Source organism: Phragmites australis, chromosome 5, assembly GCF_958298935.1.
Source record: "Phragmites australis chromosome 5, lpPhrAust1.1, whole genome shotgun sequence".
NCBI lineage: Eukaryota > Viridiplantae > Streptophyta > Magnoliopsida > Poales > Poaceae > Phragmites > Phragmites australis.
In genome coordinates this window covers 11,813,914-11,839,781 of record NC_084925.1, presented here as the reverse complement: position 1 = coordinate 11,839,781, position 25,868 = coordinate 11,813,914, and the positions used below count along the sequence as shown (strand labels likewise).

Sequence of the window (25,868 nt, the reverse complement as noted above, 5' to 3'; positions counted from 1 at the left end):
CGGCCCGAGCGTGAGGTTCCTCGAAATTTCAATTTTTCTAACCCAAAAACATCGACTCAGCGCTCTAAACCCTGAAACTTTCAACCAGCAGTGATAGTCGGCTATCACTGCCGACTAAAAACTTCAACCAACAGTGATAGTTGACTATCACTATCGGCTGAAACCTTCAGCCAATAATGATAACACCTTTCACAGTGATCCTCGAGTCGATAGTGATAGTTTGAGACTATCATTGTCTCTTATCCATTACCGGTTATAAAACCGACAGTGAATAATGTTTTAAAGCTGACGGTGCAAAAGGGTTTGTAGTAGTGGAAGGAGATAGGGATGAGGCGTGCCCAAGCGCATGCAAAAGGGAAGGACCGGGTGCCTTATCGTGGCCATTTTGATGTGCATAGCGATGCCATAACTGGGTCGTCGCCGTTTCGGGAGGGAATCTGGACGGAAATGGATTTTGAGGTTGGGCACCATCGCAAGCAAACCAGTGGAAGATGCGGGAGTTTGTTAAGCTCTCTCTGCCTGAGTACAGACGTACGTCACCGCGTTCGGATTTGGGAAGGCAAGGCACGTGGATGGGTGGAGCTTGCTGATGGGGATTACGGAGGTTCTTGTTCCTTACAGGGGATTACGGATGCTTGTGTCTAACCTGAATATTTGTAAAGATACCGGTAACAATGTACAAAATGTTCGACTACACTTTTCGCGTAGCATCATTTGTTTCTCACCGGAGGATATAATCCAAGTAATTTCTCTGCGCTGTTTAACCTACAGTAAATCCATCTGTAATACTTGTAAAAGTAATAGTTGTCTAATTATATTACCTATACAGTTATTAATCAGACATCTATATTATGATACCCATCTATAACAAACGCAAAAATACTAACACTTATAAACAGACAGAAATAAAACATATCTATAATAAAATTTAACAACTGTGATAACCCATTGTAAAGTATGGGTTTTTTTTTCCAAGAATGAGCGTGCATGGTTATGATGTGCAAGGGTTACATAATGCTTTGAAATCTCGATTTCAACAATTGAATCATTTCCTTTCCAGTTTCATGCCCTCGTTAGGTCAAGAATCTTCCAATTGACGGAAGATAAATATCAATTTTCCCTAATATACAGCAAGCAAAACCTTGAGGCAAAATGGTTTCTGTGCTTTTTACCATTCCATCCAATTTCAAGGACAACGAAATGTATTCCCCTTTATGATTTCTAATAAAGCTGCCAACAAGTATTCCTATATAGGATTCTACAAAAAGAGGAATACTCTAAATTAGCTCATGTGAAGCTCCAAACTACAAACCACAAACCACAATAACTAAAGGATGAACATCTACTTCGTCAATTTGACATCAATGAGGGAGACTGATTTCGTTTCAGGGACAAAGCAACCTTTGGCAGTACTCCCTATTCGACCAAGAGACCAACACTGAAAGATAGATCTCCCCAATATGTATTTTGATGGAAGATGATGCCTGGAAAGATTGTGCAATTGTGCTAGTCACATCAGTTAAACTCTGAAATGAAATAAGTGACAACATGAGAAAAATCAACAGAAATTTGAATTATATTGACATATTACCACACATGTGAATCATAATTGTTATTTCGATTATCTCCCATTACAAAAATTGAGTTTTCAGGTACTTGCTGCAAGGAAAGATAGCATCAGCATGACTAAGTAGATTAAAAAACATGACAAATATCCATGTCTACTTACTTTATATATCTTGACAATTAACCACATCAAATTTATATATCAGAATAGAGGATAGAGGCATCATTCAAGGGGTCAGATCTACTATGTTTCTTTCCAATTTTATGGTGGGTTTGATAAAACCTTTTTTGCTTTGTTCATAAATAATCGAAAAAATATTTTTTTTAATATAACCTGCTTGTTTTATTCTAATAAGTCTTATATGGAAATGCTGCTGAAGAGAAAATATATCTTATTATCTCTCAACCTATATCGAATTTTAGAAAGCAAAAGGCAAGAATTTTCTTCTTTTTATTTAATGCAGAATAAGTGTTAAAAGTGGGTCTAATAAGTCATAACCTATAAATTCATGTAACAAACAACAACAGATATACAGCCACTGCTTGGTGTCCGTAGTGCAACAAAACATAATTAGTCATACAATTGAATTAGTCGAGTTTTTTTTTTTCTTTTTCTTTTTTTTCTTTTTTTTGCCATAGGAAGTGTTGCAGAATGTGTGTAGTTCATATTACATACATAAACCACACAGAAAAAGCGTACACAATGTTATTTATGCAGGGAGTTCACATGTTGTTCATGAGAGGCTCGGAAATATCTTACCACCGGGTTCATGTAATAAGAAGGTGGCTCAAGAATGAATTCTTCATTTCTAGCCTCACCGTTCACAACTAGTTTTCCTTCATGAACCTGCAACACATCAAGTTGTTGAATTTGAACATAAGCGCAGGGGAAGTGTGAAGGTTAATAAGATTGCAAAGTTGTTTCATATGTGTATTTAAGAATTCTAGTTTTTCAATGGTACATAGAAAATTTATAATTTTGGGGTTGGGGGTTGTTTGGGAGTGGTATTGCTCTAGAGGTGAATTTAGTTCAGGTTTCAGATCCAAATCTCATCTATCCAAACAGAACATTTGAGAAATGTACTGAAATTCACATACAGTAAAGAATACTACCAATGAAACAATAAAAGCAATAGATAAACCAGAAAAACAAATAACGCTCGGAATATTTAGCCACATCCTAACCTGTAAGCGGGAAATATTTGCTTGTTTGGCTTAAAGAGAATAGCGCTACAGAAGATGAATTCATGGACATAAAGAAAATAATTCAGTCTTAACTCAAGGGATATAGCTGTAACACCCTACCTCCAACTGAGCCTAAATATCTGAAAATAGAAAATTTTAGCAGCATTTCCTCTGAAGAGCGGTATAACTGACCACCAGAAACCAATCTCAGGCAGTCATAACAGATATAACCAACATATAAATAACCTTCACGACGCTACCAGCGTCTCACCACAACATATACCAAATCAATCGTCAACCCATCAACAAAGCTCAACTCAATCACCGGGTGACTATCGACTTTGTGGTGAGGGCGTGCGTGCAACTACCCAGATCCAACCCCAATGCACGTCAGCAACTAAACATACCTGTAAAAGATTTAACAGGGGGTGAGACAAGCTCAGCAAGTAACAGCTATGTATATAAACACATCTCACTTTATTTTGAAAGTATTTGGAAATACACATCCTTCTCACATCAACAAGCCAAAAACTCATGGTTTTAAAGAGGTTATCACTTTCAGAATATTTGTCGAGGAAATAACGACAAATTCTAACCCGTTCTTCCACCCAAAATGGCATTCAAATCCCCAGAATTCTGTATTCTCCAACAAAAACATAAAGAGAGATGTATGAATGCCATGATGCAACTCCATTTGAGAGTTGGACGATGCCAACATCTCATGCAACTCCATGTACCGGTACGAATCACGCGCGATGGCAGTGATCGGCCTTTATCACCATATGAAGTGCATAAATGCATATGTATGCATGTGAATTGACGTCAATTCTGTATTTCTTTTTGAATAGCTCAAGATGAAAACCACAACTGATTCATGAAAACAAACTGATTTCATGAAGACAAAGGTACAATCCAGATTAATAAGGAAAGCATTGTTTTAAATAATCAAAAGCAACAACATCCATAAATTAAATGGATTTGAAAATAAAACCATATATTTCAAATCTCTGTTTGCAAAGGAAGTAAGACATGAATATAAACATAGCATAGAACCACACCCCCAAGTTACTTGCCTTTTACCAAAAATGACGAATCCAAAGCAAAATCACGGCCGCCCAGAAGAGGTACCACCTGTACAGGTATGCTATTAGCACTAAAACATATTTAAAACACATAAAATATGAAGCGTCAACCCTACGTCGGAAAACGTCACGTCTACGCCGATCTTTCGGACACTGAACAGAGAACTGTATTACATGAAATGATGCAATATTTCCAATTCAGGGTTGAACTAAAATCCTCATTACTTAGATTTCACTTCGAATAACTGAATGCTGCAACTCGGATGTCGTATCTTCGAGTCAACCACGATTATCAAAATGAATCGATCTATTGATTACATGAAATGATACGACACGAATAACTGAGTTGATTTAATCCAACCACAAACGGCCAGAAAATTACCGAAAATTCGCCTTCAAAAGTTTGACGACAAATTCGACGAAATTCCAAAATTTCCAACTTTTTTCCCTCTTTTTCTTTTTTTTTTTCCTCTTTTTTTTTTCTTTTCTTCTTCTTTTTTTTTCCCTTTTCTTTTCTTCCTTCTTTTCTTTCCTTTCTCTTTCTTCCTTTCTTCCTGGCTTCTCTCTGCTCTGTGTCGCTGGGTGGCTTGGCCGGCTGGGTGCTGCTTCGGCGGACACACAGAGAGAGAGAGGAGCAGCCAGCGCCGGCGGCCGGCAGCGCGCAGCGACCGACGGCGCGGCACGGCAACGCACGGCGCGGGGCGCGTGGACGGCGGCGCAGCGGCAGCGCCGGCGATAGCAGCAGCAGCGGCGACGGCAGGCGCGCGGCGACGCAGCGGCGGCTGCAGGGGCGCGGCGGCCGGCGGCTGGGCTGCGGCGGCCGGCGCGGCGTCGGCAGGAGAGGGAGAGAGAGTTCGCGAGAGAGAGAGAGAGACAAACGAGAGAGAGAGAGACGCACGGCTCACTGCTCGAAGTGTCTGGATGGATCGGATTGAGGACCGATCCATCCAACACTTATCCTTTTTTTTATTTTTTTTTTAAATAACGAACGGTCTAAACTCATTGGGCTCGCTACGGGTCTCAAAGTGCCCGGAACGGATGTATGAATAGCAAAATGGGTTCGTCTCGACGAGATGAACGCAATCACGGTCTCCGATCGGCCATCCGAGCGACGGATTAAAAAGTCAAAATTTTGGTCAACCTCTCTCTCTTTTCTTTTTTTCTTTTTTTTTTTTCAACCTTCAGTATTACAATAGCTGCACACAGAAGAACTGTTTCAGATTTTGAAACAAACCTCAACATCTCCCTCCCTGGCAACTACTCTTTTTGATGAAAACGACATTATCAGTATACCCAACCTCCTGAAAGGGAACATTCTAAAGATTTCGAATCAACAAACAACACATACCATCAAGAAACACTGCACATGTGGGTAACTTGTAAGTGCCTGTAGCACTGGCGGGCTTTTGAAAATTACTATGTCATTTACACATGGCTGTCTAAAGTAGTAGGTAACCTGAGAAATATTCACATGGTCAATTTATGCAATGAAGTGAACGACAACTTTTCTTACTTAGTAAACATCAAATATGATCTCCAAAAAATATAAACAAATAATTAATAAGAACAAAAAAATGAAGGTATCCAGGTGAATTGTAATAGTGGCACATAGTGCACCATGCAAATTTAAATCAACTCGACGCATTATGCAACTTACAAAATACTAAAGACTAAAGTGGATTAGTCTACAAACATGAAAAAAAAAGGTAGATAAAGCCAAGCAATATTATGTTTACAGTGCTTTTAGGTACTGCTTGACAGAACCACACCATCCTGTTAATGATCACCGTCACATGAGATTTAGTTTACACTGATACATGTATAAAACTTAACACAATTGAAGTGGAAGCACTATAATATGGCCCAAGTCTTTGAACTGAATTCATGAATTGTATCCCAAACTAAATGGCTCATATCTGAACTTTAAACTGCTCACATGAGATTTAATTTACACTGATACATGGCGATGATATGTATGTATTCAGTACATGCAGTTTTACTGAGATCCAAATTGAAGAAGCAATATAATATGCAGTTATGCACCACTAATCTGGTATGCAAGATATTCTTGTTCTACTAATTCATATGGAAGTGAATTTGATGAATATTAATTACAGAAACCTCTCGTCATTTCAACCACTACATGTTCGCCAAGAGCAGCATAACACATTTTGCCTTTTTTCCTTTTTCAAGAATATACAACATAAGCTTTGAGTCTGCAATAAGATGAACCTCAAGTGAGCTTATGAAGTCAGGATGAACATAGCATTTAGGATCACATAGTTTCTGGTTGTTATTCCATTCAACAGATCTCTTGCCCAGCATGGAGAAAGCATTTTCTCCCTGCGTGCTGAATGCGCTCTTGTCAATGACAAACTATAACAAATTAGACCATCATATTTCAGAATACAACAGTCGATACACACCAAGTGCTTCTAAAAAGTGGACAACCCAGGTTATCAATCCTTAAGTAAATAAATTGAGCCCAGATCATACAGAAAGTGAAATGGAAAACTTAGGTCTTACCTTTTAGGCTATCAACTCCCAAACCAAAAAGAACCCATAAGCAAACAGGCAGTAAATCGGATTCAAACTAACATATAATCAGAAAGAAAATACTGCCAACAAATCATTGATTCCACTTTCATTAAATTCGCATTACTGATGAATAACAGCATACATGTGTCAAAAAGCACAAATTTATGCGACATATTTAGGCATTTGAATTTTGAGCAACTTGAGTTCCAAGCTGCAAGCCTGCAACCAGAACTCAGCGCACGATGAACACGGAATGAAGAAAGAGGAAATGCACCTTCTCGGCGCACGATGAACACGGAATGGAGAGCGAGGGGATGAACCGCGGCTCGGCGACGAAGGAGCGGAAGGCGAGCTATATGGCCACCGCGGCCAGTACTGTCTTGGCGTCCTCCGTCGTCACGTTCATCCACTCCGGTAGCAGCCCGTTCTTCTTCTCCACTTTCTCCCTCTCCTCCTCGTCCTCCCCACCGCTGCCGCCGCCCCCGCCCCCGCCCCCGCCATCGGGGCCCACCAGCGGCAAGTCGGCCGGCACCGCGGGGGAGCGGACCCTCCGCCGTGCCCGTAGGTGCGGACAAGGCGTGGCTCGGGAGGGGTGCTTTTGGGGAGGGTTTGAGGAGGCTGGCGGTGGCAGGAATCTGGGAGGTGGCGGGGAGGAAGTGGATGGAGGACATGGCTGCAGAGTCCGGTGGGGAGGACGAGGCGGTGGTCCTCCGGCCGCGTGGCTCGCCGGCGTCCGCGTCGGCCGCTGATTTGGGTTGGGGATGGGAGGGAGGGATAACAAAAGGGTGCGATGACATAGATTTTGGGAGAGAGAAGTAGGTTAAGTGGTGTTATATTTGTTTTAAAAAATATTTAATTAATTATATTTGCTCGGATATGTTAAGCTGAGTTTATATTTATTGATTGAATCTGAAGCTATATAAATAAATATAAGAGTTAAATATTATCATTAATTACTTATATAAAAATAATTTTATAACAGTAATAAATAAATCTAATTATAAAAACGAATGCAAAACATACATCTACCAAACTAGGCAGCAAAGAAAAGCTGGACTCGAACCAGACTATAATGTATATTTACTTTCGTCTCGTCGAACTTGACTGGAACAATGTACTTAGATAACCAAACACGGGAACTTAATGGCCGGTGTGGTAGCATGGGTATATGGACCTTCCTGCGGGATGTTCTTTTTTTCTTTTTTTCAAAAAGAAAAACATTGCACCCCTTTTGGAACTGGCAACGGTCAAAAATCTGGGAACATTTTAGTGGCATCTGAACCAATCAGAACGGTACTAGTTATGTATAGCTTGAGTTGTTTAAACTTAAAGATGTAAAAGAACAGGTTTAGAAAGGTTTTTAAGCCGGCTAAATTAATGTGTTTCGAACAAAACATGGATATCATCTTTATATGTTCTACAACGGTGTATCATGCAAATCGAAAGTGCTTCTGAAAAATGGAAAGAAGCCTTACCTATATTACGAAAAGATTTGTCAATTGCGTTGGCGAATTACATATCTGATAATAATATGGTCTTATCTCTAACAAAATATTCTGCCATAATCGTCCCACCCAGACGACCAAGGCAAAACAAATAACTTCCTCAGACAAACACAATAAATGAGAGTATATATAGTACATGCTCTAAAATCTAACTCAGCTATAGAGCGTTATAGAAGGATCAGAACGACAATATAATCCTTCAAAATACAACACACCATACTGGTTTATAAAATTTCATACGCATTGATGTGGTCAAAATGTTCGGTAGGGTAACATATTGGTATCATTCCTCCAGCCCAAGGTGACAAGCTACAAGCTCCGGCAACCTTTGGAAGAAACCACCTTGTATACTGGTAAAAAGATCACTTTCCACTTGTACCAGAGATCAACCCAACAAATAATATCCATGGCATGTCATTGGGACTGGACCCTAATACGTCTTCCCTTATCCAGCATACCCGGTGTCCTGATTACTCATCCTTTTATTAATATACCCTTGTTCACAACAGCTACCTTTAGGTAGTGATGATGAACCCATTGTGCTGCCATCTGCCAGCCCTGCTGATTGAAGTTATCAACATTGACGGCGATGAAGAGTAAACTAAGGAACTCAGGATCGCTATTAATCCAACTGGCCCGTTTAGTGGGATGTATAATTATATATGTTGTGTACCTTCCGTGTGATTATGTAATCCAGTTGTACATGACTAACAAAGTATCTTTATCAGGGTAACCTCTAATTGATGTAATGATTTCCCCCTGCTGTACACAATTCCTTCTCACCAAGCTTGTCTGCCGTGGGGAAGCCTAAGGAAATGTTATCGACTGAACATCCATTTGACACCGATTACAGAAGACTATTGAGCCCTAAGATGGACATCCATCCTCTGCCATTTGAACAAGCTTTTAAGCAGTTTCCATTTGACGTTTGTTCACACAATGTTGTGGCATGCAAAGACTGTTTAGCATCCAAAACTTTGGCATGACTTGGACAGTTTGCATCATTCACCACCTGCAATAGGTTAACATGATAAAGCAATAAAATAAGATAAGCAGAAGCGCACAGATGAAGATAAATTGAGTGATAAAAAATCTTTTGCAAAGGGTATTTTACAAGAAGTTGCTCATGTCCCAACCATGAGTATGCACCCGATGTTACATTTGTCCAAAGTAAAGCTCAAGCAATCATAGATATGAACTGTATCCTCCACCGAGAGGTACTCTTGGACAGAATACTGCTTCTATGGATAGGCTAGGGCAACATCTGAAACCAATACTCTGAAAAGGGAAAATATTAGATCGAGTGCAATGAAAAATTTATCTGAAGGAAAAATTACTGCTATCTTTTATTTAGGGTGAGAGCAAACACAGCTGGTGATTATATTATACAACAAAATCAGCCAGTTCTAGGAAAATGCTACATAGCATCAGTCAAAGCATCACATGCAACTTACTACCAGGCCTCCTGAATCGTAAATTCAGGATGCCACTAATTTCCTATAGAATGCGTGATATACAGTAACTGCCGGTAGTAACTTACTGTACAAGTAGCAGCGATAGGTTGTCTCACTAGGCATGCAGTAGTTAAAATACCATTACTAAACGAGTTAGTGGAAAGGATTAATGGAGAAGACTTCTCTTAAAGATATTGAATTACTAAACCGCATAAATAACTCCGAGTAAAGTCAGGTAAGTCTGAGTGAAATACTTACGGGTATACACATTATGTCACCTTGAGAATTGGATAGTACTGGTAGTGTTCGTCTTGCAGCAGCTGGAATAGATCTAAGGATCTGAAGAGCCTTCTGTGCTGACCGCTGCAAGTATCTGGAGTGCTGCAGGTCATTATCAATCTCCATCTTGCTACTGGAAGCTTTTGAATCATTCAGGTTCACTTCCACTGAACAGATGTTAGAAACTTCAGCAAGGAACAACCAATCTGTATCAACCATGTGCCGAATTTCAAGACTTACATCCTGATTCACAGTACAATACTTGGAAATATATCCTTTATTGTCATGCAAACATATTCCATTGACAACATCTTCCAGAGCTTTCCATGTAATCAAGAATCTTCTCATGAAGTGACATGTTTCACCAGGACAAAATCTCAAAACATTACAATCTGGGAATTTTGTTTTCTCCAGGCCCTGTTCTTCATGTTTATGTTCTTTTGTAATAAACTTATCATATTCTTCTGCTCGCAAGAAACAGAGATTTTTTAATGTAAAATCATCTATTATGTTGAGATCTTTTGCTTTGCTCATAACATCTATGGAAGATTTAGAATACAAAAAAGGTATGCTTGAACACTTCTGTATAACGTGATTAGAGTGTAAACGTGCTTCAAGGACCATCTGATCAATCTCAGGTACTGAAGGTGCCTGCTCTTCATATGAACACTTGTAGGACAACTCAACAGAAGATGAATCCATCAAGTCAACAGAACAACAAACTAGTACTTTTGTACCTTTAGACTTTGGAGCAGCACAAAGGTAACAACCAGCTACAGTAAGGGCAGCCTGCATGAGATCCAAGCATTTCTAAATAAATAGAAAAGATATTCCTTACTGATAGCATAATGGCTGATCATGTAAGCATATATGTTTTATCTTTTATGTATCATGTGCCAGCATATGAGCCAAATAGTGTCTATCCTACTCGTACAGTTCATATATGCAAGCCAGTACATAGACTGATTTGAACTTGATTACAGAAAGTTGCAAAGTAGATGAAAGGTGATTCAGATTTTATAAGGAGAGATCCAAGAGGATCATACATCCAGAAAAGACTAATGTCAATAGTTCCCACCATAAAACACAACTGAAGAAAAACCTTCCTCAATGGTGCACAATTCCTGGCGAATGCATGTGCTGATTGAGCAATACATTGAAGAGAGAGAGAGAGAGAAAAAACAGAACTGCTACAGCCGTAACCAGTTAACAAAAAGCACAGAGATGCAAAGCATGTAAGGTAGGTGACTAACTGAAAGGGTCCAAAAAGGGTCCCCAGGGCTTGTTTTCAAGTTGATTACTCTTCAAATCAAGTGTTTTTATAGGATCTAGCAAAAAAAAAAAATGAAAAAAGCTAAAACTTGCATGTAAGAATTACTCATTTCAGAAGTTTGCAAGACAACACTGAAATAATTAAGTTGAAAGAACCTTGCATGGAATGGTACGGATATAATCCATGAGCAATCGAGCAGATCTACCACGAACTGGCCTGTGCCTTTGTGAAACAAACTGCAATGGAGAAAAACTATCAATTGAACATGTGACAAAAGGTGCTAGTACCAAACAAAAAAAAGGTGTCTAATTTAATATATACCTGCAAGATATATGTTAAATATTGTGCAAGACAAAGATCGTCAACATTTAATGGATCGAGTTTTTCAATGTCAATAACAGCATATCCATACTGCAATCAGTAAAGAAATTTAAGGAGAAAGAGTCAGCCTAACAGATACAATAATCACCTAAGACTAGGAAACTTCACATCTAAGTAGAGAACAAGGTTAGACCTCCAAAATTGTCACAGATTGCTTTACAATCATACTGCAGGCACTATCAATATATGTTCGTGTCAACCGGCATGCATTGATCAGTTTGTGAACTCCTGACAGAAAGGTACCTGATATAAACAAGAGCTTGTCAGATGAATGTACATTCATGCACTCCTACAAGGCACGTGCAAAATATATCTGCAAGCAGGCTAACTGGTGCAGATGTTGATCTCTTTAGAGGCTAACTTCGCACATGCTCCTTCCAGACACAAAAGACGATTGTTTCGGGATGTTTGCAGTCAAATTTTTAAAATTTAGCTATCGATAACCATTTTAATGCTAAGATTGAACATGTAACAGTGACAACCTCTATATACATTTTATCCCGGAAACTAGTTTCTAATTTATAATTTTTCTGTACTCTATATTACAAATATATTAAACAGAAATTAATGGTCAAAGTTGCTTTACAGACCACGCCATTGTTCAAATGATGTACTTTTATCTTAGTTCTTGAATACAAGATTTAACTCAACCCAATAAGTAGTTATTATTCTAATGAATTACTAAACTGTGAGTGGACAATGAGTCAGTTGTTGCAATAACCAGCACAGCATCTAATCACGGATAATCATGAGTGAACATCAGACTCAAACAAAGGGTGAGCTTTAGCTGTGCAAAATATAGCCATGCTAAACCTAGCTCAGCAAATTTGTCAAAAGTCTATGAACTCCACATTTCAAGTTGCAAATATATTTCACATTGTGTAGTTAATTACTTGTTAACTAAAAACAAGCAAAGCTTTGATAAAAAAATCTTTCTCACACGATATACCATTTTTAAATCAAATAGATAACAAACAGATTATGAAAGCAACACAAAAGAACTACAAAAATGAATCAAACATGGCAGCTTAAGTAAAGCTGCTAACCTTCGGTGGATAAATTTCTTAGAGATGCCCGAATTCGGTTTCTAACATACAGCATACTATTATTTGTTGGATCTTCCACCCAGGATTGATTACTCCATTGACATATCTGTGAAAATGACTAACAAATTAAGTAACTGCCACATTAAAGAAAAAAGATCATTCTTAAACAGATTGACAGCAAGAATCGTTGGAGATACACCTCGAAAGTGTCCACAAGAGGATTATGTTTTAAGAAAAGAGGTTAATCCACATAAAGAAGAAGAAAAAATCATTATGATTGAGACATTGTTGAATGTTAGCAACAGCACAATTCATTAAAGACAGGATGTCTAGCTGAACTCCAGAATCAGATGTTCTGATAAAATGTCAGTCTAAAAGAGAGGATTGATTATAAATTTTTCGTTAAATTATCTATCCACTGGTAGCATGCATTACTAATTCCATATATACTGAGGTTTAGGCTTACCTTATACATGTCATCTTTAGAAAAATCAAGCATGGGCCGCACAAGAAGAATGCCATACCGTTGAAAATTATCTCCATCATATTTCAAATTAGGTGCAAACAATTGAGACACAAAGGCTGTGCCAGCAAGCCCTAGAACCCCACTGTTGCGAGATAGTCTGAGAACAAAGAGTTCTGCCTGCATTTACAAGACTGGACTCATTCAGACACAAATAAATACCAAATCAATAAATCATACATAAATATCATGAAATTGAAATGCACATCATGCAAGTATACAGCATATTCATCAATCCCTCAATTTGACATTGCATTGAAAATTGTTACAAATTAAAAGTAAAAGGCTATTCAGTCTTAAATCAAAACCATTAGTTCGTACTTCATAAAATCAGATATACATTTGTTTGCCTAAAAATAAATGGGCAAAAAAGACATGGTAGCAAATAATAACACGACAGTTCCAAAAGCTAGTGTACAAGAGAGCATGTACCGCCAAGTAGGAACTATCACCAACCGACCAGCAATAGGAAATTTTCATCAACTGACAAACAATATTCCCAGTCATCACATATAACAGAACAAGAGAAAATTCATAATATATCTTCGATTACGTAACCTATTATCATTGGATACCACATTTTTTTACTACTGCGAACAAATTCTTATTTGTTAGACCACAATCCAAAAAATGGGGATGGCTTCTCAATTAACAAAAAGCAAGAAACATAAATCCGCCTTAACAGACCTGGTCATCAGAGTGGTGTGCAATAAGCAAGATTCCTATTTGTTGCTTTATACAAATATCCAACAGTTTTCTGTACCTGAATTTATTAACACATGAGACTTCATCAAGCGGAAGATGTTATGCGAATAAATTGACACAAAGAACTGGCACTGCAAAGGTTAGGTAAATAGATGCAAATATTCCACAAAAGCCACAACATTCATTTCTAATCTATCATGTTATGCAAAGTTGAATGTTGCGGCTTTTGTAGAATGTCTAACTCCCAGGTTGTATAGTTTTTTGCTTGGGTTGAAAAGACCTGTTCATTTGTACAAAGAGCAAGAAAATGTTTTGTACAAAAATAGATTGAGGAGTGCACACTAGAGCAGGTGGAACATATCAGGAGTAGAATTAAGGGGATGTTTGGTTGGAAGACACAATTTGTGACATTTGAGCAAACTAGACTTTCTTAGGTTGGTGTTTGGTTCATTGGCAAACTCATGGCATGCCATTCTTTCTTAGCCCTACGCTCCACATGTCATAGACACGATCTTAACAAATTTATTCCACAACTGTCGCAAAGGATTTGTCCAACACAAAATAAGTATGGCATGCCATACTTTGCCACAAAATGTTTGGCGAAGTGTGGTTTCCAACAAATCAGCCCACACTGCGGGGACTTGTTGAGGGTGCAGATCATTTATTTGTACAGATTTTGTGTGAACTCACTAGTACGAAAAATTCGTCTCATCTGTTCTATAAATATCATCACTTTGGGATTGAACCAAAGATGAGATTAACCAAAGTTGCATAAAATTATTTTGAAGTACTAGTTGCTACTACTGAACTATCTGCATAATCGGTCTAGTACCACATGTAAAACTGCTCCACAGTAACTTATCAAGTAAAATACACATGGCTGTTGTTGCACTAACAGTGCATCCAGGACCAGGAGAAACAAGGAACAATGCAAATTTTCATAAACCCAAAACAAACAAACGAATCAATAAAGAAAGGGTTGACTATTGGAAAGTGGGGAGTGGTGGATAACAGGGTGCACATAATGGGACACAAAACAGCCCAATAGGTTTGTTTCCGGAAGAAAGCCCAAGGATGTCCTGTGAGAGATTGTGGGCTGCACTCCCTTCTTCTTAGAGGACTGTGTTAAGCACCGAGTTGGCTGTAAGACTTTTGCGTGTTCTGATTTCTGAAAAATAAAATAAAAGAAGAGAGAGCGCTGGCTACTGGACAAATGCTCAAGACGCAAGCAGCAGCCCAAGTGGCTCTCCAATATCCCAATCAGTGGATAAAAAGTGCCACACCAGGAGGGAATGAACAATTGAACACACAAGTGACTTTAGCATGTTGGTGAATATTGAGTTAAATAGACCTTGATCATATAACACATGGTATGTAATGATGTTTAATCGAGGAATTGGGAAGGAAGATCATCTTATTTTTACAGAAACCAGAATTGTGTGGACTACGGGACCACTGCGGGATCTTTCTACAATAACCACACCACAAAGTTACAAAAATTCTACGAATCCCATGTTTTCTAGCTTCTACGAACATGTATGGATAGCTCAACAAGAACACAAACAATTATGTGCTACATGTCCTTAGCCTTATCCAGCCAATCTTAAAAATTTGATATACATTTCCGATAATACCAGAGCAAACTAAATGTGAGAAAGCTTTCCACATTTAACCACTAATGCCGAGTCAAACCAAGTTAAATTATCCTAGTAGCACTGTGTTAAACAAGGGGCAAAGCATGACAAGGGAGACAAGTACCTCACTTCACGGGCCGCCTCTTGCACATGCCCTTGCTTCGGGCGACCATCTGGCCACTCACATTTAGCAATCTCGCATTGAACACCTACAGCAAAATCATATAACTTCAAAAGCAGCCCAAGGCCAGAGTTGCGACTCCAGTTATAGTCTCAACGCCCTAAATCTTCCAACTCAAACAAGACCTTAAGATTAGTCGCCCATCTTCAGCACCACAACTGCAAGGTGTGCAGGTGCTGCAACAAGACGTTCCACTAATTACACAAAATACTATTCCACGAATTAAGCATAAGATTACCCATGCCACGCACGCGGTCCCGCACTAGCTGCGCCTCCTCAGCGCTCTCGGGCCGTAGCCCGTGGTCGACGACGACCCCCAGGAGTCCGTCCACGAACCGCGAGGCGATAGAGACCTCCTCCCCGGATTTCCTCCCCGACCCACCCTCCGCCGCCTTCTTCCATGCTGCTGCGAGCACACACAGCGCCATGGAATCCGGCCCGCCAGAGACCCCCACCGCTGCAAGCATCCAGGCAGGTAACCAACCAGCCAAGCGGCGTTAGCAGGTACGAATTCGCCGAGGCGAGACTAAACGACGGGGGCGGAGAGGGATGGATGAAGGGGCGGACCGATGCGGTGGTGGGGGTGGATGCCGGCCAGGGCCATGCGGCGGGCGAAGGAGGCGTGGTACGCGGCGAGCGAGGTGGAGAGGGTGGCTGAGGCGGCGGAGGAGGAGCGGCAAAGGAGGAGGCGGCGGAGCGGGAGGCGGGGGGAAGTGGAGGGGCGGAGGGAGAGGAGGAGAAACGGCATCGCCGGAGTTGGGGGAGAAAACGATAACGGCAGGGTTTACGCCCTTGACGACTGAAAATGGGGTTTTTGCTTTTGTTTCTGGGTTAGACGACGGCCGCAAATAAAATAGGCCCATTGGATCGGTCAGTCGCATTTTTTTAAATATACTCACCCAATCATAAATACTTAACTTTTAATCAAGACCCACCAAATTTTTAAAATTTTAACCGTCAGTAACTTCCAAAATATTTAGTTTAAAACATAAAATTCATACGTGTAGTGTCGTGGATTAATCTCTAACAATAATTCCGATGTGTATCAGTCGATAAGCGCGTGAGCAACGCTTATGTTGTGTGTATGTTAATGCGTATGATGAACTCAAGAACATTAGGGTTATCTAAATTCAGGTCTCCTGAAAAATAACAGCTTTACATCATGTGTATTTGGTTATGAATGTTTATGAACTGGTTACCGATGAGTTCCTCTCCCTGTTCTCCTCTTTATATACAAGAGAAAGAGAACTTACAAGTAGACCCCTTTCAGCAGACTCATACCTAATTAAATATTCTTTTCTTAGGCCATCATCACGTAGAGCGTGCGCGTTGTACCTTACGCATGTGGTACTGTGGGGCCCATCCCATCATCTTGGGCGCCTCTACTCTTACCTTACCTTTAGTGTGAATGATCTATCGAAGTGCATAGTCCAATGCTCGTCTGTCTCTGGTCGATGTACTTGCTCGGGCTCAAAGGACGACCATTCGACCACAAAATCGACCAGTGCTTGGGACTTGATAGCCGTTCGGGGGATGAACTAGAGATCAAACTCCCCAAGCTCTACTGCCCACTTTGCTATTCTTCCTGTCGCATCCCTATTGTGGAGAATTCTCTAATCAAGAGCAATGAGATTACCTTGCTTTTGTGGGCTTGAAAGTAGTGTTCGAGCTTGCGAGAGGCCATTAGAATGGTGTATAGCAGCTTCTGAGCCTGTGGGTACCGAGCCTTCGCATTGTGTAGGACCTCACTGACGTAGTACACTGGTCTTTGAAGACCTTCTCACTCGACAACCAGTACCGCGCTCGCGACCTGTGGGGTAGGTACAATATAAAGAAAGAGCTCCTCATCTGGTTGAGGTACGGTTAGTACAGGAGGGGAGGAGAGGTAACTTTTTAGATCTTGGAGGACCGTTTCCGCTTCTGGGGTCCACCGGAAGTGGTCGCTCTTCTTCAGGAGCTCGAAGAGTGGTAACTCCTTCTCTCCCAACCTTGAAATAAACCTGCTTAAAGCTACCACACATCCTGTTAGTTTTTGGATTTCTTTTAGCCTAGTCGGGGATTTCATTTGGTCGATGGTTCTGATCTTGCCAGGGTTTACCTCTATTCCTTGATTGGAAATGAGGAACCCGAGCAGCTTTCCTGATGGGACTCTAAACATGCACTTCTTAGGGTTCATCTTCATGCGATACTTTCGAAGGTTGTCGAACGTTTCATGGAGGTCTGCGACCATGTCATCCTTGGTTCTACTCTTTACGACCACATCATCAACATATGTCTCGATGTTTCTACCAAGCTGTGGTCAAAGAATAAGCTGAATACAATGCTGGTAAGTGGCACCAACACTTTTTAAGGCAAAAAGGCTTTATTACATAGTAAAAGACCCCGAAGGGTGTTACAAAAGCAGTCTTCTCCTCATCTTTCCTATACATGCTAGTCTAGTGGTACCCCGAACAGGCATCTAAGAAGCTTAGAAGATCATTGTTAGTGGTTGAGTCGACAAGCTGGTTGATCTGGGGTAGAGAGAATAGATCTTTTGGGCACACCTTGTTGAGGTCGGTGAATTCGACGCATATCCTCCAATTACCATTATGTTTTTGGACCATGACTGGGTTAGCCAGCCACTCCGAGTACTGTATTTCTCGGATAAAGCCTTCTTCCAAGAGTTTGTCGATCTCCTCACGAAGTGTTTCCTTTTGGTCACCTGTGATTTGACGCGCTTTTTGTTTAACTGGTCGCGCGTCAGGTCATATTGACAACTTGTGCTTGATCACGTCCCTATAGACTCCAGGCATATTAGACGGACTCCATGAAAAGACGTCCACGTTCGCTTGGAGGAAAGTGATGAATGCAAGTTCCTATTTGGGGTCAAGGACGACCCCTATATGGACCGTCTTGATCGGGTCAGAGTTGTCAAGGCATACTGTCTTGAACCGCTCGTCCTGGTTGGAGGCGATGTGAAACTTCATCGGGCGACCACTAGGCGTAGTGTTCTCTGGTTGCGACCCGGGAGTTAGATCGACCATGTCGAGGCTCCTCTTGTCACAGTGCAGGGCCGTCTTTGCGTTGCCAAAGATGGTGATGGCCCCGGTCGGACCAGGGATCTTGATCGCCTGATACGTGTATTGGGTGACAACCATGAACTTGGCCATCGCTGGTCGCCCCAAGATGGCGTTATAAGCGGTCCCAAAGTCCGCCGCATCAAACAAGACCTTTTCGGTCCTGAAGTTACTTGGCGAGCCGAAAGTGACAGGCAGCTCGACCTACCCCAAGGGCCTAGCCAAAGAGCCCGAGGTAATTCCAAAGAAGGGAGAGACGGTTTCAACGCACTCCTTGGGATTTGCAGTGCGTCCAACGCGTCGGTGAAAATGAGGTTGATGGAGCTCCCTCTATCGACCAGTACGTGACCCAGTCGGATGTTCTGCGTTCGACCATAATAGAGTAGCGACTATATCGCTTAACACTCGTGGGGTGGTCGGCCTGACTGAAGGTAAGGGGCACCTCCGACCACTTCAGACATGGGCTTGGGCCCGGCATGGTCGCTCACACCTCTCATACCACCGACTTGTATTCCATGTTTGAGGAATATGTTGGGGCACCCTCGAAGATGTGTTGTACCATGTGATCGGCCTGCTGGTACCCCAGTGCCGACTGGTCAGGGTCGGCACCATCCTCACCATTCTCGTCATGCTTGGATTTACGCTCTCCAAGCTCCTTGTTGATGATGTCCCTCATAACCTTACACTCGGTTAGGTCATGGGCGTCTGTGCTGTGGATCGGGTAGTAGCCACGGGCCTTCCTCCCCTCCTTTTTCTCGAAGCACTGGCGTGGTTGGTCGGTCTGCTTGATCGCTGTGACATCGGACAGTCCTTCCTTTTGTTTGTTCTTCTTTTTCTCCTTCCGGCCGATCCCTTTGGAGGAGGTGGGCTGGTCGGAGGTCAGGCACGACCTGGCATCAATCTGATGCTCTTGGGCCTTGGTGGCATGTGCGTACTTATTTGCGAGCTCAAAGAGCTTTATAGTGCTTCAGATTTCCTTTGTGGCCAGCTTCTCAACCATCTTTTGGTCTCTGATCCCTCTCTTGAATGCTATGACCATGGATTCAACTGTGATATTTGGAATGGTGTTTCGGCGCTCGGTGAAGCGCTAGATGAAGTCTCGCAAGGACTCACCTTGTCGTTGCCTGACCTAATACAGGTCGTCCTAGATCCGGGTCGAGCATATGTCCCCTGAAAGTTGGCTACAAACTGATCGTACATTTCCTCCCAGGAGTGAACCGACTCGCGGGGAAGGTTCATAAGCCAGGACCGGGCTGAAACGGTCAAGGCGGTTGAGAAGTAGTTGGCTATGACTTTCTCGTGGCCTCCCGCAACTTGCACCATGGTGGTGTAGATTTGCATGAACTCCTTGGGGTTAGTCGCGCCATCATACTTTTTGGCTAGGACCAGCCGGAACTTGTCCGGCCAACGCAGCTCTCACAGCCGGGCTGATTGGGTGTTGCATCACATTCCGTAATGGGGAGTCACCCGCTGATGGGCGATGGCGCGTGTTTGGGAAGAGAGAGACAACAGTCATGTGGTCTTGGGGATGGGATGGAGGAATCGGATGCCTCCCTGCGTGGGGAGAGGCGAGTTGTAGGGCTTCTTGCCCTTTTCCTGCTCTCATCGGGCGCGGTCGTCCTACTCTTGGGTGGCTACTTGGCTTTGAATCACGTTGCGGAGGTCGCGTTGGCGCAGAGAGTCGCGCAGGGCAGAGGGTTGGTTGTTCCAACTCGACGGGGGTCTCCGAGCGCTCCCCATTACCGAGCGAGGATGGGATCTTTCCTGTCGTGGGGTCTACCGCGATTCTTGGCGATCATGACCTTCACTAGTCCTAGCAACGGATGTGGTGTTTGCTGCCACGGTTTGTCGTCAGGTGGTCTCAACCAGAAGGGCGACGTCACGCAACCATAGCGCTAGTGGCGAACCCTATGGTACTACTACCGGTGGGTGGCTAAGAAGTGTTCGCACGGTCTATAGATTCTGTGTGGGTGTCATGGCCTCATAGTCGAGCTTCCGGGCGCAAAGTGACGACGCATCACGAGGGGGGAGCCCTCGGCATTTGTGTGGCATGACGGCCTTAGTGACGATGCTGCCAAAGATTGTGTCCTCTGTGGCAGCTCCTCCGGGTGATGTTGTAGTGGTTGGGGCCGTGTCAGAGCGTCCTCGTGTTTGATGCCGGTCTGGTTCCCCTCTGGGCGTGTGATATGGGGATCATTGCCGACACCCGGAACACGGGAGCCTCCGCTACCCCCCATTGCATGAACTGTCATGCAAAGTTCCTGTTGAGCCTCGGAGCCTTCGAACTCTGATTCGGTGTCCCATGCCTGGAGCACACCGGGCTCATCTGGGTCGTATCCTATGATGAATACCTCACGGTGATCGGGGTCCTCGGAACGGGACTCAGCGGTTGCCGTGGATCTAGTCATGGGTAGCCCAATCTAATCTCCAACACTTACTGAAACACAGAAACACACCTCCTACCTGGCGCGTCAACTGTTGTGGGTTAGTCCCTGACAATGATTCCAGGGTGTACCGGTCGATGGATGCGTGAACAATACTTGCGGTGTGCGTATGTTTGTGTGTGTGTGATGAACTCAAGAACATTGAGGTTATCCAGGTTCAGCCTCCCAAAGGATAACAACCCTATGTCCTGTGTATTTGATTATGAATGTCTGTGAACTGGTTATCGACGAGTTTCTCTCCATGTTCTCCTCTTTATATACAAGAGAATGAGAACTTACACGTGAGCCCCTTTCAGTAGGCTCATACCTAGGTAGATATTCTTTTCTCAGGCCATCATCACGCGGAACGTGCGTGTTACACCTTGCACCGGTGGTATTGTGGGGCCCGTCCCATCCTCTTGGACGCCTCCACTCTTACCTTACCTCGGTAGCCTTGCTTGTCCCCTCTCCGTGCGTCGCAAGCTTATCTGCCAAGCCATTCCGTCCCAGCTTTCCGTGAGTCCGCCTGCAAACTCGTCCATTTATCTGGTTGTTCTGCAAACTCTGTCACATCTGTTCCACAAAACCCCACTCCGTAGCATTTAATGCTATGGGACAGAGCACTGCCCATCTGCGCTGGCCACGACTTTATTCGCTGGAGGAGGTGCCTTGGGAAGAAAAATCATTTGAGTAGATATCAATAAATACGATTAGATAGGTTAGGTATGAATGTCCTGCGACTAGCAAGGGTTGATCGCGAGATCATATTATATCACAAGGAGACTAATCGCGGAAGTCTCGCGCTGGTTGTGCGAACCTTGACCCGGTTACGTGAACCTTGACCCGGTCGCGCGATGAGCCAGGGTTTAGGAAATATCCCCTGTCGGTCACCATATCTCCTGTGGGGACCTTTAGCCAGGACGCCCCCTTACTCAATACTCCGATATGTAGATATATTTTGAAAAATACTTTCATAATGTTATATTTTTATTAGATATTATATTTATATTCTAATAGAAAATAGTGATCAAAGTTGTATGTCGAAGACTGTGAAAAATAAAAAATATCATATATTTTTTACGGAGGAAGTATTTATTTTTATATTAATAGGCTCACACAAACAGTACGGCTAGAATCTGTAATATAAATTTTTCGCGGTTCCTCCAGTTTCATTGAATTCATATGATTTTTTCGTGGACTTTTATGATGTTCTTTGATATTTATTTTGTTTTTCTGAGCTATTTCTGTTCAAGAACTCCTAGAAATTCTATCAATTTAAAACCCTCTCGAACAGGATCAAATCAACCCTATTCTTTTACCAAAGGCGGCCAATACTTATTTTGGGTCACACCTCGGACCAACTTGGCCGCCGGCTTGCCTGACCCGTTTGCATGCGCCGAGACGGATGCGTCGACATCGTTGTTGCTGCTTTGTTAACCCCCTACGTTGTCACATGACCGCCATACCTACGTGTCGCAGCCTCGATGCTCTTCTCCATACCACACAGTCGTGCCCGCGGCTTACCTGGCCTGTTTGCGTGCGCAGGGTCGCATGTGAGCACCCACGGTGGCAGACACCCGTGTCGGCGTCCCCCACTGTCGCGGTGTTGCCGCCCTACCGGCGTGTCGTGGTCTCGACGCTGATATCGACGCCACACAGCCATGCCAGCGGCTCGCCTGGCCCATTGGCGTGTGCGCACCGACGGCGCGGACACCCACATCAGCGTCCACCGCCGTCACTCCTCATCCTTTGTTAACATAGGAGCTAAGCTAGGTTTAATTGGTTAAGAGTGCGAAGGTATGTCTAGATTATCTGAGTTTGAGTTTTCTTTTACACGAATTTGAATGTTTATTTTTAAAAAATAGTTATGTATATTTTGGATGTTTTGACGTTTTGTTGGTGTAGAAGTTGGAAGTTGTATTTTTATTATTAAAAAAATCCTTCGTTAACATGAATTTTTAATATGAGTTTCAGTTTTTATAATTTTCATTTGACATGTGCTTTTTATTTAGGTATTTTGCTTCCAAGTTCATTTAGAAATCAAATTGCTAATTTCATTTATTTATTTTACGGCCATTGTCTAAAAAACCGTGAGTATAATGGTTTGTGAAAATTAACCCTGGTATTTGTACTTATATTAGTGGTATAAGTGTATCACAAAACCTTACCCCAACATTAACACAATTTTCTGACATGCAGGTCCGTTTGTAGCCCTAGGTGGCACACATGGCTCATCCACCTCGACCTATCGCACAACCAAGGGCTCAAACGCAACGCATTCGCCGGTTCGTGCGCCGTGACGTTGCGTGGCCCTTCTGCTGCCACCCCTTGCAGCGTGCAGCCCTTGTGCTGCTGCCCCCTCTCCCTGGAGGTATTTTTTTATTTTAATCCTTTTTAAACTAATATTTTAAAAATAGCAAATGTGACACTAAAGTTTTAAGAATTAGTACATCTTATCATGTCAAAGTATATGACGTGACTCATAATCACACCAATGCATGTGACACGATCAAGGTGATCACGTTGACATCCCGTCCCGACGCCTTGTCACATTATCCCTTTTATCACGCTAAGTATATGGCACAACTCACATTTTGATCCGATCATATGAGTCACGACATATACTTTAGCGTGATAAAAGAGGCTAATTTCTAAAAATAATGTCACACGTGTTTTTTGAAAAATATTAGTTTAAAAAGATTAAAATAAAAAATTCCTCTCCCTACCGCCCCAGCCGCAAGCCTGCGTGACCCTCGCTGTCTTGTGCGCTTTGCCGCCAACTTGAACCACCCTCGCCGTTTCCTGAGCAATCACAAGCGGTGAAGGTACACACGGTCTTCACAATCAAGTGGAATTTTGTTGCACCTCTCTGGATAAGATTCATTGGATTGTCGATCATGATGAGTTGTAACTGCATGCGGCGATTAAACGGGGTCCAGTGGTAGGATATGGGGAGTTGCAACCGCATGCATCTTGTAGGGTTGCAAGTTTTGTTTCTTGTTTTAAGCGATAGTACTTCCTGTTGCAGAAGACGATCAGGATATATACATCATCTCACCATTCATTTAGACTACTGGTTCATGTATGCACGAATCCTGCGTACCATATACTTGTATGGTCTTTCTATCTACTCCATAGGTAAATGAATACAAAAGAATTAAACTGCTGGCCGGTTCTTGTATACAAAAATATTGCACAACATTAAGCTAACAGCTTTAATTTTTTTTTCTCATCTTTCTTTAGTTCCTTTCTTTGTGTCCCTCGAACTTTATGTGTTCATTGTACTGAAAACGGAAGTATGTACATGTATTGGATATTTATGCTTAGTTGGTAATATATGCTATTTCAATGCCTGCATTATTGCACCATAAACTATTTAAGCTTACATTTTCGCAAGAAGCATCCATACTAACATTGTTACATTTTCACATATTTGCATCACCCATACATACGTCGATCGTCTACTCAGTACTGTATTGCCATTAAACATGGTTCATTCGTCCGAAATACACTAAACACGGAAGACCAACTGAAACACACAACAACTAACCATATAACACTACTACAGAAATAAGTTTATATGCTGATCCATTACTGATGGTTACTTACGAGCCGGCAGTAATAGAGTATCACTGCCAGTTTGTATCAAGGACTGACACTAAAAAGCCATTTGAAAAAAATCGGCAGTGAAACTTGATTATCACTATCGGTTCGTGGCTAGAGTCAGTAGTGACAGTAGATGACAGCTTATTTTAAAAAAATTATAATTTTTCATACGAAATTGGATGTGAATAAACTTTATATCAAAACTGTAGCTCTCGATGAGATCTACAACTTTGTAGTTGAAAATATTTTCATTTGATGTCATTTATATATCCAAATAATTATTTGAAGTTTCAGACAGAAGATGTCAAAAGAATTGTATATGCTAATGGTATCACTAATACTTCTATGGTGGGATGGTAAGGACATATCGCGCGAGCTGAGAGGTTCCGGGTTCGAGTGTCATGAACTGCATGCACACGAAAAATCGTGTGACTTGTGATTTACACGAGCGTGAGGGTTCCTCAAGTGCAAAATTTGTTTTTTTCAATTTTTTGACCCCAAAAACATCGATTTGGTGTCCGACTATCACTGCCGGCTGAAGCCTTCAGCCGGCAGTGATAACCCCTTCACTACCAGTCCCTCGATCGGCAGTGATAGTCGGGGACTATCACTGCTCGTTGCTCACTGCCGACTGTAAAACCGGCAATAAAACCCTTTTATAGACCGGCAATAAAGGGTTTTTTTATAGTGTGACCAATAAAAATACATGGTGTGCAATGTCGCTCTCCTCGAGCTAGTGAATGATGTGTGCTTCCCTTCCTAGCATGCTGCAAGAAACAAGTTCATTGGCCCTTGGAGGAGTTGGATGATGCCTGCACTACCATATAATAGGTTATCAGTGTCGGTTTAAAATCATCATCAGTGGCGGTTCTTGAATCGGTACTGATTACTCGGCATTGATAGTCACCGACTATCAGTGTCGATTCTGGAATCGACACTGAAAATACTACTAGTGCCGGTTCTTAATTAGAACCCGCATTGATAATCTGTTCCAAAAAGCGATGTTATGAAGAAAAAAATGAATTTGTTTTTGCAACCAGCTAGTGATCGAGACCTGAGTACCCCACACGCACACATTGTCGTCGCATTTTTTCGCGTATGTGCGTTCTGTTGGATTTGAAGCCACGACCTCCTCCCTCACATGTACATTCCTTACCATCTTACCTATCTCTCATTGCTGATAGCACTACGAGATATTTTCCTTTTGACCCCTCATGCTGAAAGTTTATCAAGATTATTTTGGCATCTAAATTACTTCAAATAAAAAAGTTGTAAACTACAAAGTTATAGATCTCATCGAAAGCTATATTTTTCATATAAAGTTTATCTCCATCTGACATCGTATGAAAAAGTTATGAATTTTGAAAAATTAGTTGTCATCAACTATCAGTGCCGGTTCGTATCACGAACCGGCACTGATGAGTCCCTTCA

The 25,868-nt window shown here is 42.1% G+C and overlaps 1 protein-coding gene and 1 pseudogene across 4 annotated transcripts; both read right to left on the bottom strand.

Moving 5' to 3' along the window:
* Positions 1-1,023: 1,023 nt before the first annotated feature.
* On the bottom strand, positions 1,024-7,156 carry LOC133918770 (chloroplast processing peptidase-like; annotated as a pseudogene).
* Positions 7,157-7,966: 810 nt separating this feature from the next.
* On the bottom strand, positions 7,967-16,163 carry LOC133918768 (uncharacterized). 4 transcript variants are annotated; one of them, XR_009909837.1, is made up of 13 exons: positions 15,920-16,163; positions 15,591-15,809; positions 15,296-15,380; positions 13,520-13,595; positions 12,776-12,952; positions 12,310-12,415; positions 11,397-11,506; positions 11,204-11,293; positions 11,038-11,118; positions 9,589-10,398; positions 8,991-9,154; positions 8,550-8,888; positions 7,967-8,434 (listed from the first exon to the last, which is right to left on the bottom strand). XR_009909837.1 is itself a non-coding variant. In XM_062362818.1 (12 exons), exons 1-11 carry the CDS (start codon positions 16,098-16,100, stop codon positions 9,062-9,064), a joined length of 2,028 nt encoding a protein of 675 aa, XP_062218802.1. In that variant the 5' UTR covers positions 16,101-16,163; the 3' UTR covers positions 7,967-8,888; positions 9,013-9,061. The 4 variants fall into 4 exon arrangements, 2 of the variants coding, with proteins under 2 accessions (XP_062218802.1, XP_062218803.1); XR_009909836.1 differs by having other exon boundaries at positions 7,967-8,888; XM_062362818.1 differs by having other exon boundaries at positions 7,967-8,888; positions 9,013-9,154.
* Between the last annotated feature and the right edge of the window lie 9,705 nt (positions 16,164-25,868).

Excerpts from the sequence above, each read along its gene's own strand:
- LOC133918768 (XM_062362818.1), bottom strand. The coding sequence starts at position 16,100 with ATGCCGTTTCTCCTCCTCTCCCTCCGCCCCTCCACTTCCCCCCGCCTC. Across the intron at positions 15,381-15,590 it reads GGACCGCGTGCGTGGCATGG|GTGTTCAATGCGAGATTGCT; the intron begins GTAATCTTATGC and ends ATTTTGCTGTAG. Across the intron at positions 12,953-13,519 it reads CACACCACTCTGATGACCAG|GCAGAACTCTTTGTTCTCAG; the intron begins GTCTGTTAAGGC and ends TTGTAAATGCAG.